At 48.1% G+C, this 16190-nt stretch overlaps 8 protein-coding genes across 8 annotated transcripts; 6 read left to right on the plus strand and 2 right to left on the minus strand.

Moving 5' to 3' along the window:
• Positions 1-553: 553 nt before the first annotated feature.
• Positions 554-2239, plus strand: EDB93DRAFT_1134650 (uncharacterized protein). Its single transcript, XM_041449081.1, has 6 exons — positions 554-831; positions 883-1305; positions 1359-1459; positions 1523-1623; positions 1684-1730; positions 1787-2239. The coding sequence occupies exons 1-6, from the start codon at positions 697-699 to the stop codon at positions 2138-2140; spliced, it is 1161 nt and encodes a 386-aa protein (XP_041309614.1). The 5' UTR covers positions 554-696; the 3' UTR covers positions 2141-2239.
• Positions 2240-3012: 773 nt separating this feature from the next.
• EDB93DRAFT_1270729 (Alpha/Beta hydrolase protein) lies at positions 3013-6285 on the plus strand (the record flags this gene model as incomplete). The annotated part of the gene is made up of 10 exons (XM_041454324.1): positions 3013-3063; positions 3112-3208; positions 3258-3344; positions 3405-3427; positions 3482-3637; positions 3692-3763; positions 3812-4085; positions 4136-4256; positions 4306-5086; positions 5141-6285. The coding sequence occupies 10 exons, from the start codon at positions 3013-3015 to the stop codon at positions 6104-6106; spliced, it is 2628 nt and encodes an 875-aa protein (XP_041309615.1). The 3' UTR covers positions 6107-6285.
• A 246-nt stretch (positions 6286-6531) lies between these two features.
• On the plus strand, positions 6532-7631 carry EDB93DRAFT_1102565 (uncharacterized protein; the record flags this gene model as incomplete). Its single annotated transcript, XM_041447223.1, has 4 exons — positions 6532-6982; positions 7039-7126; positions 7259-7419; positions 7477-7631. The coding sequence occupies 4 exons, from the start codon at positions 6532-6534 to the stop codon at positions 7629-7631; spliced, it is 855 nt and encodes a 284-aa protein (XP_041309616.1).
• Positions 7632-7924: 293 nt separating this feature from the next.
• EDB93DRAFT_213618 (uncharacterized protein) lies at positions 7925-10680 on the plus strand. The gene is made up of 11 exons (XM_041455729.1): positions 7925-8056; positions 8115-8153; positions 8205-8517; positions 8568-8666; positions 8720-9423; positions 9484-9903; positions 9962-10015; positions 10070-10185; positions 10250-10283; positions 10345-10537; positions 10598-10680. The coding sequence occupies exons 1-11, from the start codon at positions 7958-7960 to the stop codon at positions 10627-10629; spliced, it is 2103 nt and encodes a 700-aa protein (XP_041309617.1). The 5' UTR covers positions 7925-7957; the 3' UTR covers positions 10630-10680.
• Positions 10681-10836: 156 nt separating this feature from the next.
• Positions 10837-11067, minus strand: EDB93DRAFT_1062355 (uncharacterized protein; the record flags this gene model as incomplete). The annotated part of the gene is made up of 1 exon (XM_041444848.1): positions 10837-11067. A coding segment is annotated over one exon (231 nt), but the record flags the coding sequence as incomplete, so codon positions are not given.
• A 116-nt stretch (positions 11068-11183) lies between these two features.
• Positions 11184-12381, plus strand: EDB93DRAFT_213553 (prenylated rab acceptor PRA1). Its single transcript, XM_041455728.1, has 5 exons — positions 11184-11365; positions 11428-11517; positions 11570-11643; positions 11711-11781; positions 11844-12381. Exons 1-5 carry the CDS (start codon positions 11321-11323, stop codon positions 12044-12046), a joined length of 483 nt encoding a protein of 160 aa, XP_041309619.1. The 5' UTR covers positions 11184-11320; the 3' UTR covers positions 12047-12381.
• On the minus strand, positions 12371-14703 carry EDB93DRAFT_213660 (uncharacterized protein). Its single transcript, XM_041455730.1, has 7 exons — positions 14087-14703; positions 13960-14028; positions 13202-13904; positions 12964-13096; positions 12765-12911; positions 12536-12716; positions 12371-12484 (listed from the first exon to the last, which is right to left on the minus strand). The coding sequence occupies exons 1-7, from the start codon at positions 14547-14549 to the stop codon at positions 12462-12464; spliced, it is 1719 nt and encodes a 572-aa protein (XP_041309620.1). The 5' UTR covers positions 14550-14703; the 3' UTR covers positions 12371-12461.
• A 153-nt stretch (positions 14704-14856) lies between these two features.
• Positions 14857-15792, plus strand: EDB93DRAFT_1239697 (S-adenosyl-L-methionine-dependent methyltransferase; the record flags this gene model as incomplete). Its single annotated transcript, XM_041451670.1, has 2 exons — positions 14857-15031; positions 15086-15792. The coding sequence occupies 2 exons, from the start codon at positions 14857-14859 to the stop codon at positions 15790-15792; spliced, it is 882 nt and encodes a 293-aa protein (XP_041309621.1).
• Positions 15793-16190: the final 398 nt, after the last annotated feature.

Below are 16190 nucleotides of genomic sequence, written 5' to 3' on the forward strand. Positions count from 1 at the left end.
TGGGCTCGGTATATACTCTCTGCTCGAAGGCGAACAAGTGGAACCATCTCGATCGTGCTAGAATTAAGGCTTTTAGCATCAGACATTATCAAGACATGTTTCGCCATGGAAGATAAACCCATCTTGACATGGAGAACGATACTCCGCACGTCGAGTTCGCATTCCTATCGATCTGCCGTCGGCGGTGAGGAGAGGTCATTCACTTCGCAGCAGGTCTTCAGGGTTAGGTTTAGAGAGCGTCGTTGGCATACTGAGTCTGGGTGGTCGACGACACTGAAACAACATGTTGTTAAAGCTCTCTACGTCGTACGAGATGATGCTTGGGAATTGGAGAAAAGTCGTATCCGCACGAAGGCAGACCGGGCACTTAAACATGCTACGTGCACCGTGAATAAGAATGTGCTGCTCGAGCAGAAGATGGTCACTCATTGATTGGTGCATATGCATTGATGATTGCCGTTTCGCTGCATAGGACCACAAGTTGGTTGCTAACCTGTGCTTATATAATCTTGCTCTTTATTTTATTTTATTATTTTTGAGAAAAGTCGCAGAGGAAATGTGATACATAATATTATGTAATAAGTGATTGACACTACTACTACCGAAAATAAAGCCAATTATAGAAGATGCGTTTCTGCTCAGTCGATATTCAATAGCAATACTACCTACACCTGTAGACCAAGAAAAGTCACAATCATGCATATGCTAACGTCTATCAGGACATCAAATGGGAAGATCGAGATCATAGATCAATTGCTCTTGCCACACACGACAAAGTACGTGGAAATCACGTCTGTCGAACAAGCCTATGATGCCATCAAAGACATGAAGGTCAGAAAGAAAAAAAAAATTATCCACTTCGCAGTTTCTGATGAATAATAGATTCGTGGTGCTCCAGCCATCGCATCGTTGGCATCACTAGCCTTTGCTGCTTACATTCAAGCCGGTCTCGACAGTGCTCAACCACCAGCATTCCTCCTGTCACCCGAATCACTTTCCGCACAGGTGATCCAGAAACTCGATTATCTTTCCGGCGCACGTCCGACTGCTGTTAATTTAGGTGCAGCAATTCGCCGCCTGAAGGCAATCCTTCAGTCTTCTACAGATGCCGGAAAACCCATCGGGCTGATCGCAGCAGACCTGATAAGTGAAGGGAAACTCATAGCCGATGAAGATTTTGACCGCAATAAAAGAATGGCAGAACATGGCGGTGAATGGCTTGCAGAAATAGATAGGGGGTCTGGAGGCAGTGGTCAAGAACTTAATGTCCTCACCGTGTGCAACACAGGATCCCTTGCGACATCGGTATGGCATCTCTTAGTTAATATATCCATTTTTGACAGCGAAATGTGTCACAGGGATACGGTACAGCACTCGGGCTGATTACCTATCTCCATGAACAAAAGAAGCTAGGTAAAGCATACTATACCCAAACCGCACCATACCACCAAGGGTCCCGGTAAGCCGCCGATCGGCCATTGTATCGCCAACAGCTTTCGCTGATGGGCTTTGCACCTCACAGCCTCACAGCACTAGAGCTCAAGACAATGCAGATCCCCTCAGTAATGATTTGTGACACAATGGTTGGTTCTTTATTCCAGCATCATAAGATCCATGCCGTCGGTAAGAACTATCTCATGTCAACGTTTTTCTGATCGCCTGATCCTTCCTCTTCATTCATAGCGGTTGGTGCCGACCGGATCGCGAGGAATGGTGACACTGCGAACAAAGTACGTCATGCTTGTTAACCAAACTCAGTCGCTAGAGGTTATTGTTACCTTTGCAGATCGGGACTTATAATGCGGCAGTACTTGCGGCACGGCATAATATCCCATTCATTGTTGTTGCCCCAATTAGCACCGTCGATCTCGATACCCCGGACGGCTCAAGCATTCCGATTGAGCACCGTAAGCCGCTCGAAGCTTGCCTCGTGCGCGGGGCTGTTCATCCCTTTGAGTTTGATGTCGAAGGAAAGGTTCGACAAGAGACCGTCATGATTACTCCGAGTGGCCTTGAGGGGATATACAACCCGAGCTTTGATGTTACTCCAGCTGAATTAATTACGGCGATTGTCACAGAGAAGGGCGTCGCGACTAGGAAAGAGGGCCAGACTAGTTTCGATCTAAGTGGAGTTGTATGATCTTACGAGTATCGACTAGAAGTAACGTTAATGTAATTGTACCTACACGACGGATCAGAACTTCAGTTAAAAATTAGCCGGTGCTTATTGTTTCTGAAATACTCCGAATCAGTATTACGGTTTGTATTTCAAAATGACATCCAGAAAGCACGGGTAGTCCTGAATTTCTCCAGTTGAGCAAACTTGAGAAGTGGACAGTACCGTACTAAACGTTAACCAGTCTGGACTCTGTTTCCAAGTGTCCGATTTCGGAATACTCAGCAGCTGTTGACGAATATTATTTTTTGCTGTATCACGAGTCAATCTAACTCATGGCGTGTCACTAACAGTTGTCGCGCTGGTTGGGCTACTTCGACATGATTTTAATCCTTTGCCTGCACATCGTTACTTCTGGGTCAGACTTGGACCGTCATCTGTCACCCATGGCGCACCCTTGAAACTCAGGTAGCGGATTTACATACTATAATTATTCCTTAATCTGCTGCATAACTTGGACTGCGAGATCCAAGCTGGTTTATTCGATTAGGGTATAAAAGTATTCAACACTGCGAAGTCCAATTCTAAATTTCTAACCGAATAGCGTTCTACAGATCCGAGACTTTACGTGACAACTGCAGTGCTCGATAACGACGTGTAGTAAGGTGATGCGGAAGTCGACTCAAAGAAGTGCGGCCACCGCGCATTCGGTGACAATGCAGTACTTTCAAGCAAGACAATGAATGACCAGATGAACATGACTAATAATAGTCACGACAGTAGAAATGGGTGTACACCAAATAAGGCAAGTGCTGTAATTTGAGAAATCACATGCAAAAGGGGGTTGTCTGGTAGTTCATGCCTGTCCCACTGCCCCTCCTTACTCGCAACTCATCATGATCGACTATCTTCTAGGTAGACCAAGTCCATCTTGGAAACGCACTCAGGTAACTACGACCATAACTGGCGATTCCTTTGCTGATCAATGATACAAGGTTGTTCTTGTTCTCATCTTCTGGATTTGGCGGTTGGTGTACGGTAGCCCCGATGCTCCACGGTTTCTGTGGCTCAAAAGAGCCAATAGGCGTTTGAGTGAGTGGTGTATACATTCGTACAGCTTTCAATTACATGATGCCTTTAGAACGTTTCTCGCCTTGGCAGATCATTGTTAGTACACTCACTGCAGTGTATGCTGCTCGAAATTTGGACAAGATTACTGGTTTTGGAGGTAAGTCCATGGAACGGTACTAGCAGTTGATTCATCTGATTTGAGCTTGAAATCTCGCAGCACCGGAACCTTTGGCTCGTTTGGTGAGTCTTTCCCCTTTGTTGGTGCTTGACAATGTCATAATCATTGTGATGCAGTACTCGCCCTCGTATTACCGTGCTACATGGATTGCGATTGGCCTTGATGCTGGTTTTGCTACTGCTATGTCCATACGCCCCAAATGGCTTAAAGACTTCTGCTCTATCTTATTTTCCATCTATTATATCATCTACGCCAATGAAGCTGACGAAAAGGTACTTCTTGTGCACGCCACTAATGTCAATACTATTCACAGAACATGTTCGTAGATTCGTAGGTACAGAGCTGTTCCGACTGTCGAGATGCTCAGAACTACCTGGGAGAAGACTACTAATCCATATGTAAGACATCCTCGCAATGCTTTGAGCCTTGTCTTAGAACGTTTCTAGCTCCGTTTAATTGCGTTGACGCCGCGAATGTCTCTGTGCAGGAAATTTCTACTGCCAAGGCCTCCCACGTCGACATACGAGCGTCCTTTAAAGGTACACGTGTACTTTGCGCTACCTACTCCTCAGCTTCAGCAAGCCACGGATCTCATACTTGACTTCCCTGGTGGTGGGTTTGTCGCAATGACTCCGGAACATCATGATGAGCGTCTGCGCTCTTGGGCGTCACGCACAGGCAAACCAGTACTCTCCGTCGAGTACGGAAAGGCACCAGAATGTAATATTGACATAATGTGCCTGTTCTCATGTTACTAACTAACGTACTAGATCCTTACCCTTTCGCGATTGATGAATGCTTCGATGTCTATCGGGTCATTTCCATGTCCATTGGACGATGCATTGGTATGTCTGGTAAGAAGCTTAACATTATATTGACCGGAGACTCTGCGTACGTCAATTCATGAGTAATCGCGTGCCGCTTATTCACGGTTATTTAGCGGTGCAACACTTGTGGTGGGCGTGATGACCAAGATCTTACAACATAACGCCGCGCTCCCCGCTTCTACAGCTCCTCTTCCCGCGCCTGTCGCACTTGTGCTGAGTTATGCAGCGCTAGACTTCAACTTTACCTCGTGGATGTCCCCTGAGAACCTCCAGGTCCTGCGCTCCGAGCAGTCCTCGGGTAATCTTCCGGGCATACATGAGTTGGCATCGCAGAAAGACCACTTGCAACATGTTAGCCCGTTGAGCATGGTGGGAGACCGCAAACACGGGTCCGGACGACGGAAATTACATAGACGCAGGAGCTGGAAAGATGCGCTATTGGATTTTACAGGAGTAGACGCTGACCCTATCAAGTCGAAGCCGGTGCCGGCTCGGCACCACTCTACTTTGGGAATGAAGAAAAAGAGCTCTGTGGTATCGTTTGGAACGCGCGCTGGGAGAGATAGTGCGCGAACCAATCCAGTGCGACATGAAGATAGCGGTTTTTGGGCGGGTTCTGAAAGCGACGAGGACGAGCCCGTGAGAGAGGAGGACCGGCCACTTGAGGATCGTGTGCGTTTTGTGTACCCTGAATGCGTCAGCGGAGGGGACGGTGTATACTTGCATCAGAGGCTCGAGAAACAGCAGGAAAAACTTTCTGCAGCTGTAGCGGAGGCTGATAGTAAAGCGTCGTCTACCAAAGGCGAAGACGAGAAACGCGAACTGATTGGTACCCGATTGACCATGACTAGCCGCACGGGGTATTTTCAGGATAGAATTATACCTCCCAGTATGGTAAGTACTTCTGATCATTGTTCAATCCCATTGGGTATTTATTACACTCCACAGATGCGAGCGATGGCCATCCTCTATATTGGTCCCCACCATAATCCGGATTTTGCCACTGATTACTTTATATCGCCCATCCTAACGCCCGCGAAACTTCTAGCACAATTTCCTCCGCTTCTGATGCAATGTGGTGAAAAGGATCCATTTGTGGACGATACCGTCATTTTTGCGGGGCGTGTCAGGGAGGCCAAACGTGCGCGTAAGATTGAACTAGAGCTTGCACTTTCTGGGAAGAGTGCTCGATTTGGGGAAACGCTCCAAATGAGCTCCGCGCACCTGAAGAGTGACGAAGGACTGGAGAAGTTGGAGAACGAGAGGGAGCAACTTGCGAACGAGACGGAAGATGACTGGGTGCAGATGGTGCTGTTCTCTGATTGGAGCCACGGGTATCTTCAGATGATGACCCTGATGAGTGAAGCACGGGCTGTGGTGGAGGACTTGGCGGACTGGATGGATGATGCATTTGTGAGGTATAGCGGTAAAGAGAAGGGCAGTCCTTGCGGCAGGGTTGAGGTGAAGGCCGTTGATGCTGGTGGAACAAAGAAGATCCGGTCGCGGAGAAATTCGCCGCAATCATCGTCTGTGACTCCGAAACGGGTGAATGGGGACGGACACGCCGATGGTAGTCCTAGCCCGTTTACATCTGAAACGGAGACGGACGACTCGGGTATCACGTTTGTTGCTCGAAAACGGCTTACTATGACGCAGGGTAGCTCTGTGGGATCAACGCCTCCGATGAATTCGCGGAGGGGATCCGGTGAGCTTGTTGAGACCATGTTGCAAGTGCAGAAATCTGGGCAGTTGCGTCGTGGGGAGGTGGACACAGCGACTAGTACGACGCCTCAGAGCAGTACGCCTCGCGGAGGGAACGGGAAGATGGGACAACGGATCAGTGAGAGTGAGTTATTGAGACGGAGGAGGTTATTGGATGCACATATCTTTGAAGGACAGGGTGGTACTAGTTGATAGCCTATTCCAGTGCTGCACGGGTAACCGGAGTACATAGTCACAGCCACTTGGCTTGGTGTGTGTACACAGCCACGTGCACTGGATTCTTTTAATTTTTTTTGGTTTAGTTTTAATATTAAAAGACTGAGGCTGTGTCATCTTCCTTCAAATAGCGCCAGGAGAGCGCTCCAGATTCAGACATCCGCTTCCCCACCCGCTGTCCTGAAAAGTCTCAGCATCCGCTTCTGTTCAGAACTTCCGTTGATCTTAAGTACAACCTTTCAAATCAAAGAAGCCCTCTATTCCCTCGCCTAAATAATAAAAAGGTCCTATCAATCATGAACCTGGATTCGACTCGGGTTCACTGGTCCACATCTCCCACATCTCAACAAGACTTTCAAGCTTATAACAATCATCACTTTATTCCAACTGAACCCACAAACATGTCTCAGCAACAGCAATCCTTTCCTCCAGGCGCAGGTCCGAACGACACTCCTCAAGACCAATACCCTTCAGGTCACGCGTACAGGAGGAGTCAGTCTAACTCTCCGTTCCGACACACCACACATCCATCTCCATATCCACAACCAAACATTCCACCAATTCAGGGTCAACCGGAGTTAAAGCAAGAATCATACTATACCCCAACCTCTGCAGAGTTATACACTCACGCTCAGGTCCTCGCATCCGGAGCAGGAGAGGGGTCTGCTTCCGCCCATTACACTTCCCAAACCGCTATAACTCGTCTCCCCCCTATTCTACAAGTAGAGAAGAAGCAGGTCACAACATCCGCAACACAGGCTGCAAGTGCAAGCAGGCGGAGGAATGAAGCTCATTTCGCCTGTCCAGTCCCCGGTTGTGGGAGCACATTTACGCGTCGATTCAATCTTAGAGGTGCCTAATCATACCAATATTGTCTCTTCATTCTACAACCAACCGTCATCCACTAGGTCATCTTCGATCTCACACCGAGGAACGTCCATATGTGTGCGAGTACCCCGATTGTAAGAAAGGTTTTGCAAGACAGCATGACTGCAAGTAAGTCTTACTCCTTCACAATACTCTTCGATCATATTTTTGGCTTCCGCCGGCCGTTGTCCCTTATCGCGTCACCGATCCTCTCTACATCATTGACTCACCTATGACATGCTCACGTCATGATCTGCACAGGCGACATCAAGCACTACACGCCACGCGCTCCCAATCCAACATTTGTCAGGGCTGCAAAAAGACCTTCAGTCGCCTGGATGCCCTAAACGTAACTTCTCTATATCGTTACCAACCCACATCAACTAACATTCATCCCTCTTTTGCTTCCATCCAGCGACATCGTAAGTCACTATCCCTGCCCTTCTCGATACTCAAGTACTTACTACTCCGCGGCATAGTTCGTTCCGAGGGTGGTTCTGAATGCAGACAGATTGTAGAAGCTCAGCAGCAGGCTGCAGCACATGCTCAAGCGATCACACAATCTCAGGGTCCTCCACTACCAGACCACCCTCCCGGCAATCAACCAGGACCCAGCTCAAGCACTGCCAGTTAGAGTTAGTGGTTAATACTCATGGACTCCCAGAACGCTTTTAGATATTTTGTTTTCATGTTTTCATGATTCCTCTTTACACTCAGGATGTAAGATTACCTGAGCTATAGGCTCATCATCATTCATTCCCACTGATGTATACACTCTTGTATCGATTCCTTGGGCTTACAGTTAATATACTTTGCTCTTAATGTTACCCCCCAATCATTATTGCCACGATCCGTGGGAACTTGGAGAAACACGTGAGAAATGCACTCTCGGCTATTATAGGGTAGAGTCACTTGCATGACTTAGTACTCATCCAACACTTCTCTTCCTATCCCATCATAATGTCCCTTGCAATGCTCGTCGGTGGGTCCGAATGCGGCCCATCAAACCCACTTCAGAGCCTATCCAAAAGATTTGACCAAGACCGCGGAGTGCAGCAGGTGCGTGCGGGGTTATGGGAAGTCCTAGGGTCGCATCAACCAATGTACCCCGCTGCAGGATTTCATCGGTGGCACGCGTGCGAGTTCATCTCGAGAGGTAATAATAAAATCTTCGAATCAAATGAAACCCCGATAACATCACACCCAGGTGTTCCGCACCCAACAAACTACTTCACCTGAACTACAAGAGCATGCGGAACGTTTCTTTAATTCGACGCATGCACCCCCGGCCCAGCTTGTAGTCCCTCAGCCTTTCAATCTGGCTGGATTTCACGATGCTCTCCCGCAAGTTCAAGCATCTATTCAATTACCGCAGACCCAGAACCCATTTCCCTCGGGCTGGGCGAGCGATTTTTTGGTACAACAGGTGCAGACGCCTGCATCTGTGATCAAGCATGTCGAGGCTCAGCAAGATCGAATGCAGAGTCCTATTTCTGTGCCTATGAGTCCAGGACTACAAGGTGCGTGCTTGTGGTGGATAAGGTGAATATATGCGGAGTTCAAGTGCTAGGTAGTATGCCCTCGCATATGGGCTACAGAATGAGTCCTATGTCGGGCATGATGTCCGCAGTGCCGATGCCGATGCAAAGATCTGCCTTGCAGACTGATCGTGCGTTTGATAATTTGATTGAATCTGATCAAACGCTTATACTTTGTCTGAAGAGATGTCATGGGACAGAGAGTTTCAGTCTCAAGAAACGATGTTGAATGCGAATGTCGTCCCAGTTGCTGAATCTTTTCACACCGCGCCAAAGCCTGCACCGAATGACGATATGGCACAATTAGCAGCACGTGTCATTGATGCTGTCCAGGGCGAGCAGAATCCCAAATTCCATCAAAGTCAATTCATGAGCCTCATGCGTCAGTTTCGGGATGGGGAAGTCATCGTTGAAGAAGACAAGATCGTTCCGAGCGAAAGCAGCACTGCTGCTCGTGTAGACGTCAAGGGAAAGGGGCGTGCAGTTGACATTCCTGTGCGAGAAGTTCAGGAGCCTGTCCGTGTCCACTCAGTACCAGCGAGTTCCGTCCAGGGTTATCAAGGTTCTTTCGAATTAAGCGAGGCGTACATCCGCCAACGTGACAATAACAATAGCGCCAACGATGCTTATTTTCAACAAGAAAACGAGGAGTTCTCGGAGTACTGGAATGCTCATTATACAGGACCTGTGCCCCACACTATATCCGCGGGTGAGCACGGTTCATGGCATGAACTGCAGCGCGATTGGGATGCCTTTGAAGCTACCTCCACGGGAATTAAAGCCTTGGCAAATTACCAATTTCAGGAGAATAATCCTTATCTCCTGGGCGACTCATCAAGGACGTACCATCATGGAATGCACGTGAGTGATGTTCAACGTGCCTATGATGTCAGTCACAAGACGTTCTTGTTTTTCACATGTATGCTGACTCCGCTCCATCTGAAATAGAGCGTTCTCAAACTAGAGGCGGCTGTCCAGCGTGATGGAAATAACGCTGCAGCATGGTATGAGCTTGGCGTCAAACATCAAGAAAACGAACGTGAGAAGAAGGCTGTCCAGGCCCTGGAACGTTCTGTTGAACTCGATCCGACGCACCTAGGTGCATGGCTTGCCCTCTCGGTATCTTACACCAATGAAAACAATCGCATGGGCGTTTACAATGCAATCAAAGAATGGGCGATCCGCAATCCTAAGTACAAGCATATGGTTCAGAACGCCACATTGACATCGGCTATTAATTTATCATCTCCTGGCAATTTTGAGGCGTTGATAGAATGTCTTATCAGTATGGCACGTAGCGCTGATGAGTTGGGAAGTGTGGATGCAGATGTACAAGTGGCGCTTGCTGTGCTGCTAAACACGACAGATGTACGTACTTGCGATCATCTGTCCGGAGAGTCATGGGCTGATTATCAATGTTCCACAGGAATATGCCAAGGCTCAAGATTGTTTCCTGACGGCCTTGGCGGTACGCCCGAGTGTGAGTGTTTCAAAATTGAGTCCATGGTGCGAGACTTGAACAAGTTATTACCAGGACTGGCTCCTGTATAATAGAGTAGGTGCCACGATGGCAAACAATGGGCAGGCCGAGGAAGCAATTCAGTTCTATTATCGGGCACTGGATCTAAACCCTGCATATATACGAGCGAGGTATCGTGGCCCTTTCCTCATAGTTGGCTGTTGTAGATGCTGAGTAAAACGCGTTATGTGGTAGGTTCAACCTGGGCATTTCTTGCATTAATCTTCGGGTGGGTCTTTCTTATTCCGATTAGCTGTGATGCTGTGCTGTTGTTGACGTTGATTTGACAGCGATACGAGGAAGCACAGTCACACATTCTTGATGCGTTGGTTTTGCAAGATAGTGATGGGGTGGTGGACAATAATGGCATGAATGACAAGCGTGGTGTGACAAACTCCACATTATGGGAGAGCCTCAAGACGACGAGTTTGCACCTTCAGCGGCCTGATCTTGTAGCGTTATGTGATAAGAGAGATCTGGATGGTAAGTTTGGGACATCTTCTGATGTTTCTGATGAGGGGCTGATGACAACGTGATGTACAGGATTCAGGAATGCATTTGAAAGCGGGCCCTGACATGGACAAGCGGGTCCATGAAATACCCGACGATCCAGACTGTAATGTGTCCTGTGATCTCGTACTTTGTTTTACTACGTGTAGCACCGCTTTATCTGTATTTTACCTCGCGTGTGTGTCAACTATAGAACCTATGAGGCTGTCAGTTCGGAGTAGTCTTTCAGCGAGTAGCGCTTGAGTCGAACCTGTACTCGGACCAGGAATAGCTGTGCTCGGGGCAGGTATGCCGAGCCGTCTATTCCTCTCAGCTACTAATAGCTGGAACCACGGCAAGGTCTGTGGGTCGTTTGGCTGGATTGGCTGCTCAGCTACTTTTTTCATTGCGAGCAGGGTCTTTTGCTTGGCCTCGAAGCGAGACTTTTGGTCTGTGACAAGGTCTCGGATTTCTTGGACGTCGGCGTCTGACATTGGAATCATGGTAGGCGTGCGTCTGATCATGTTGTAGTCGATAGAAATAGCAGGCTGGATGGTCTGTAGTATAATGCAAGCCCAAGCGCTGTTGGAGCGGTGATAACGAGGTGTTGAATAAGCGCCCGACAGTTTAAATGGAATTAGTCAATTGAGACGTGTTCACACTGTTTGGTCACTCGGACACGCGAAACGCAGCAGCTGCCGCCGCAGCAGAAAAAACCAGCACTGTGCCCACAGACCCAACTCTTAATCAACCACCATCTACCATCCACTAACAGTTATGGAAACCGTTGTTCGCGTCGTTGACACCCTCAAGTCTTTCCGGGTACGTAGTATCTGCATGAAAGGAAAAAAACCTGGTTTCTAACCCTTGACAAATTTATTCAGGAAACCCGCTTGAGCACACTCAGAACTCCTGCAGAATTCTTTGATGTCCACCGAATTTCAAGACCTGCAGATTTTAACACGGCAGTATCGGTGCGTTTTCGTGCGTACCCTGAGGACGTGTCGCTGAGGACCGAACTCGTAGCGACTCACATATAACACTCGGTATTTCTCCGGGAACTACACTCTCATCGTAGCTGCTCTTGCAGTATATTCCATGTGCGTATACTCCCAACCACGAGCTATCGCTCAACCCCGAACACCACAGCTGATGTCATCCCCATAGTATTGCAAGTCCCCTCCTTCTCTTATCCCTCGTCTTCCTCTTTGGAGGCTTTGCCGTCATCAACCGTTTTGGTGCGACTTCCTCTTTCTCTTTCTTCCCTTGATCCGGCGCTGACCATAGAGTTGTCATTTAGAGGAAGTCTATGGACAATTTGTCACCCAAAAGACCCTGTACACGGCGCTCTTCGTGATCGGTATTCCCCTCCTGTGGTTCTCCTCTCCATTCATGACTTTATTCTGGCTCATCGGAGCATCCGCGTGTCTCATTCTCACTCACGCATGCTTGATCGAACCAGGTGTGGAGAGCGAATATGCAAATATCGAAGGAGCAGTGTAAAAATGCCATGGGGGAAAAGAGAATGAGAAATGAGTGTGCATGTGGTTGGTTGTTGTACTCCTTGGAGATTGGACTATTTTCTTATTGTCTCCACTCGAATCCTAATTACGGCTGCTCGTTCTCATTCGTCGATACCTCGTCTCCAATATATAGGCGTGTATTTCCCTTGCGCGCATAGATTGTACGAATTGGAACAGGATCGACTAAAAGTCAGCTTCATTGTCTACGTTTAGAATATCAGTACTAGGATAATGATTCTATTGCAATGGCGGTGCAGGCGAAATCATGTGCAATATAAGAAGTTCATAAAGTAATGTACAGAGTTAAGCCATCCTCTCCAAGGAATGCAGTATCTCGGTACAAATGTAGATAAATAGATAAGCGAGTCACAACATTATCCGGGTGGGACATCGGGTCATAGGAGCGGTAACCATTGGCCTTTTGGGCACTTATAGTCAACGTATTGATGGGAGTCAGGATATCACTTACCGATAACTATGCTGGGAAGATCAAAGATGTCCCTTCGTATTGAAAAACAAAAGGTCGAGGGTATCGGCGCGCCGGAGGGCTTGAGCAAAACGCAGTGCGAGTATACTGATTTGGTCGTGTTCTCAAAAGCATGAGAGGCGAAGTTTTCCCAGTATTCGACGACGGATTGGTTTTCGAATAACTAGCACCGGGTCAACGTGATTTCAAGAAAGAGACAGAATACACGGACTTCGTATATGTACTTGCGCTTTCCAACGAGATCTTCCAGGCGCCACTCCGTGAGCATGCAAAACTCGGGTGCGACGAGACAGATTTCGCCGGTTCGCCTCCAGACAACCGTTGGTGTGCCGCTGTACGATATAAGCTTTTCGAGTTCCTACACGGGAAATCAAAACCAGCGTCATGTGAGAATAAAGTGATGTACGCACGAGTAGTGATCTTTGGAAACATTTCTCGACGAACACTTCGTCCTCATCCGTCATGGGCATTTGCAGAGCGATAAGCGATGGTCGAAAGATGGCGAGTGCTCGAACAATGCGTAATATGTCATTCTTTTCAAAGCTGAACGGTCCAGGGGTTCCAGGGGCAATCCAACCCAAGATAATATTAGGATTTGACCACACAGGCCAGGAGCTCTCGACTTCTCAGCACACAGAGTATACGCACCGACTCGGGAGATGCTTCATGAGAAAGTGGTAACCTTCGGTATAATCATAAGGCACTGTTACGTTGATGGTCTGAATGGGATGATGAGCCAGGTACAGTATGAGAAAGTAAACACGAACAGAATGGTGATCACCGCTTTGGACCGTAGGCGATGGTGATGTCCGCGAAGAAGACTCGTAGGAGTGAGAACGAGTATCCCTTGATGGCGTGCGCATCACACTTGAGGAACCGAGACTAACGACACCACGCGAATAGTGCGGTGCAAGGTTGTATGGAGCTGATAATTGGGGCTGTGGTTGAGCATATGAGTATTGCAACGCTGGTGACGAAGTTCGACATAGTGGGGCAGGATAGCTTGCAAGGAAGGTTGGCGACGATTGAGAAGCAGATATGCTATCTGACTGCGGCATCGATAACTGAGGCGGATCGCCGAACGGGGAGCCAAAATTGCTTGGCGTTCCCTGAATGTACTGGGGTTGGGCGTGAAGTGGCTCAGGAGACCACGCCGAATTTGGGATTGGCTGGGAAACTTGTTGTTGTTGCTGTTGTGACGGGGACGGTGCTGTACCAGATTCTGGAGGACTTGGATTACCCAAGATCGCAGAAAGAATGGAGTACTCTAGGTTGGCAGCCTCGGAGCCGAACGTAAAATTGGGATCGAACGACACATTAAAGAGTGGATCGTGCGATTGGAAGGTTTCAGCTACACGCAGTGTCAGAATATCACACGACTAGATGAAAGAGCCAAGACGTGTTACATGTCGGTTGGAGCGCGGGTGTCGGCTCTGAACTCGAATCAGGAACTCTGCCCTTTTTCTTAAGTTGTTCTGTCATGAGCACGTGATCAAAATTAACCTGAGGAGCAGAGATGAGAGAAGCACGCACGAAGTTCGTCATCATCGAGAAGATACTTGGCTTTCTTGCGATGACCTTCTGTACAGCTAGAAGCAATTCCACGCTTGACGCAACGTTGACAAGGACGAGCTATTAGAGGAAATATGAGGTTGACATGTGCGAGATCCGGGGAACAAACAGGTGACCTACAATCATCACATGTTAAATGTGCTTTCTGACAGTGCGCGCAGGCACGATTGGCTTTCTTTTTCTTGGGACCGTCCCTGCTTTTGCGAGGAGCTTCAGTGTCTTCATCGCGTCTACGTTTCTTCAAAGCGACTTTGTCTTTTTGTGTGCGGTAATGAGAAGGGCCAGCTTGTGGTTCTGGAGTGACCATCTGGGAAGGATTCACGTATGCATTGGATGGTGAAGGAGCAGCAGTAGTCACAGGGGATGGGTCGACCAAAGTAGACATTTCTGAGGATGTAGTAGTGAGGACAGAATCTGCTGCCATGAGAGTTGCTATGAAGACATATAATGATCAGCAAAGTAACTTGTGAAAGAGTTTGTAAGAAGTAAGAGGAAGAAGAATTATGACTGTCGGTTGCAAGCAAGGGAAACTTTGACGTCGGCCGTAAACCGATTGAGTCTGATATACATCATTTCCAATTATTGCCAAGTACATATAATATTTTTTTTTACTATTTCCTTACATAATAAATAAAACAGCCGTAAACCGGTCGGCACTGCCGATGACGGTCCGGAAACACCGGAGAGGCAAAAGTTCTATAGGTTAGGTTCTAACCTTGAACCAAGTTAGTATGCGTAGTGACAGTGTGAAACATCTATTCGCTAGGCTGGTTTCTTCACTTGGTCGTGGAACTGCCACACGCGAATTCAAATGGATGAAACAAGCTTTGATCCCATCCCATTCTCTCACACTTACCGCAATGCTCCAGCGCAGGTTGAGTGGAGAACCACTCCAATATATCTTAGGTGCGCAGACTAGTTCATCAAATACACGTGCTATTTACTCATGCAAATCTCTAGGTACTACGCCATTTGGTCCTCTTGACCTGCTAACAAGGCCTCCAACGTTGATACCTCGTCCCGAGACAGAACACTGGGCTCTTCGCCTTGCGGATATGATATCGCCGACCCCCCTTCGTCCGCTAACCGTCCTCGATCTATGCACTGGCACCGGCTGCATACCTCTTTTATTATGTCATCTCTGGCCACCAGGCAGTACTCGTGCTTATGGTGTAGACATATCTAAAGACGCAATCCGCTTAGCCATGGATAATGCTGCACGTTGCAATATTCCATCATCCCAGCCCTCGTCCCTGGTTCCATTCACTCAAAACGTATTCATTCCAGTGCTTGGTGATCTCCGTGATCCAGACATCTTCAAATGCCTCCTGCCTCCCTTCGACATTATTACGGCGAATCCTCCTTACATTCCAAAACGAGAGTACGACGAGCTTCCCATATCCGTCAAAAATTACGAAGATCCTGTGGCATTGTTAGGCGACCCGCCAGATTCCGGGGAACAGGATGGCCTGACCTACTATCGTCACATCTCGCAGCTTCTCAGTCAAAAAGGAATGCTACGAGACGGTTCAATCGTGGCATTGGAAGTGGGTCATGCTCAAGCAGATGCGGTCGAGGGCATACTCCAGCAGTCAGCAGGCTTGCGAAACACGCAAGTATGGAAAGACCAATGGAATGTCAAACGTGTCGTCCTTGCACGCACTTGAGGATACTCACTTACACGTGTCATGTCCTCGAGTGATCGACGCTCTTCTCATCTCCAGATGCGCGTAATAATAGTAATCTTACTCCGTTTCTGCCGTGACTCATGACGTCCGAGATATGAAGTCTCTATCGCTTCACTCGACAACGACGTGGTTGACCTATGATCAAACCATTGATTTGTTCTCTGAACGGAAACTCTTCCGGATATTTCTCGGCGACCACACGTGGCAGCCCACATGCGGGGGAATACAGACGGGGATCTCCTACTGCGAAGGGCGAGACGTCATGACAATGACAATGATTGCACGTGGCGCTTATGTGGCAGCAACCGCGCTTGATTGGCGAGGACAGCCGACTGTTGATTATGCTGGGTTTGAAGGTTGTTCGCAATCCAAACACT

The sequence above is a fragment of the Suillus bovinus genome (genome assembly GCF_016758785.1).
Source record: "Suillus bovinus strain UH-Sbo-P2 chromosome Unknown EDB93scaffold_15, whole genome shotgun sequence".
NCBI lineage: Eukaryota > Fungi > Basidiomycota > Agaricomycetes > Boletales > Suillaceae > Suillus > Suillus bovinus.

Excerpts from the sequence above, each read along its gene's own strand:
- EDB93DRAFT_1134650 (XM_041449081.1), top strand. The coding sequence starts at position 697 with ATGCATATGCTAACGTCTATCAGGACATCAAATGGGAAGATCGAGATC. Across the intron at positions 832-882 it reads ATGCCATCAAAGACATGAAG|ATTCGTGGTGCTCCAGCCAT; the intron begins GTCAGAAAGAAA and ends GATGAATAATAG. Across the intron at positions 1,731-1,786 it reads ATGGTGACACTGCGAACAAA|ATCGGGACTTATAATGCGGC; the intron begins GTACGTCATGCT and ends TTACCTTTGCAG.
- EDB93DRAFT_213553 (XM_041455728.1), top strand. The coding sequence starts at position 11,321 with ATGGAAACCGTTGTTCGCGTCGTTGACACCCTCAAGTCTTTCCGG. Across the intron at positions 11,518-11,569 it reads ATTTTAACACGGCAGTATCG|CGACTCACATATAACACTCG; the intron begins GTGCGTTTTCGT and ends CCGAACTCGTAG. Across the intron at positions 11,782-11,843 it reads TGCCGTCATCAACCGTTTTG|AGGAAGTCTATGGACAATTT; the intron begins GTGCGACTTCCT and ends GTTGTCATTTAG.
- EDB93DRAFT_213660 (XM_041455730.1), bottom strand. The coding sequence starts at position 14,549 with ATGGCAGCAGATTCTGTCCTCACTACTACATCCTCAGAAATGTCTACT. Across the intron at positions 13,905-13,959 it reads ACCCGCGCTCCAACCGACAT|CTGAAACCTTCCAATCGCAC; the intron begins GTAACACGTCTT and ends CACTGCGTGTAG. Across the intron at positions 12,485-12,535 it reads TCTTCCCAGCATAGTTATCG|GCCAATGGTTACCGCTCCTA; the intron begins GTAAGTGATATC and ends AGTGCCCAAAAG.
- EDB93DRAFT_213618 (XM_041455729.1), top strand. The coding sequence starts at position 7,958 with ATGTCCCTTGCAATGCTCGTCGGTGGGTCCGAATGCGGCCCATCAAAC. Across the intron at positions 8,667-8,719 it reads ATCTGCCTTGCAGACTGATC|AGATGTCATGGGACAGAGAG; the intron begins GTGCGTTTGATA and ends CTTTGTCTGAAG. Across the intron at positions 10,016-10,069 it reads CCTTGGCGGTACGCCCGAGT|GACTGGCTCCTGTATAATAG; the intron begins GTGAGTGTTTCA and ends AGTTATTACCAG.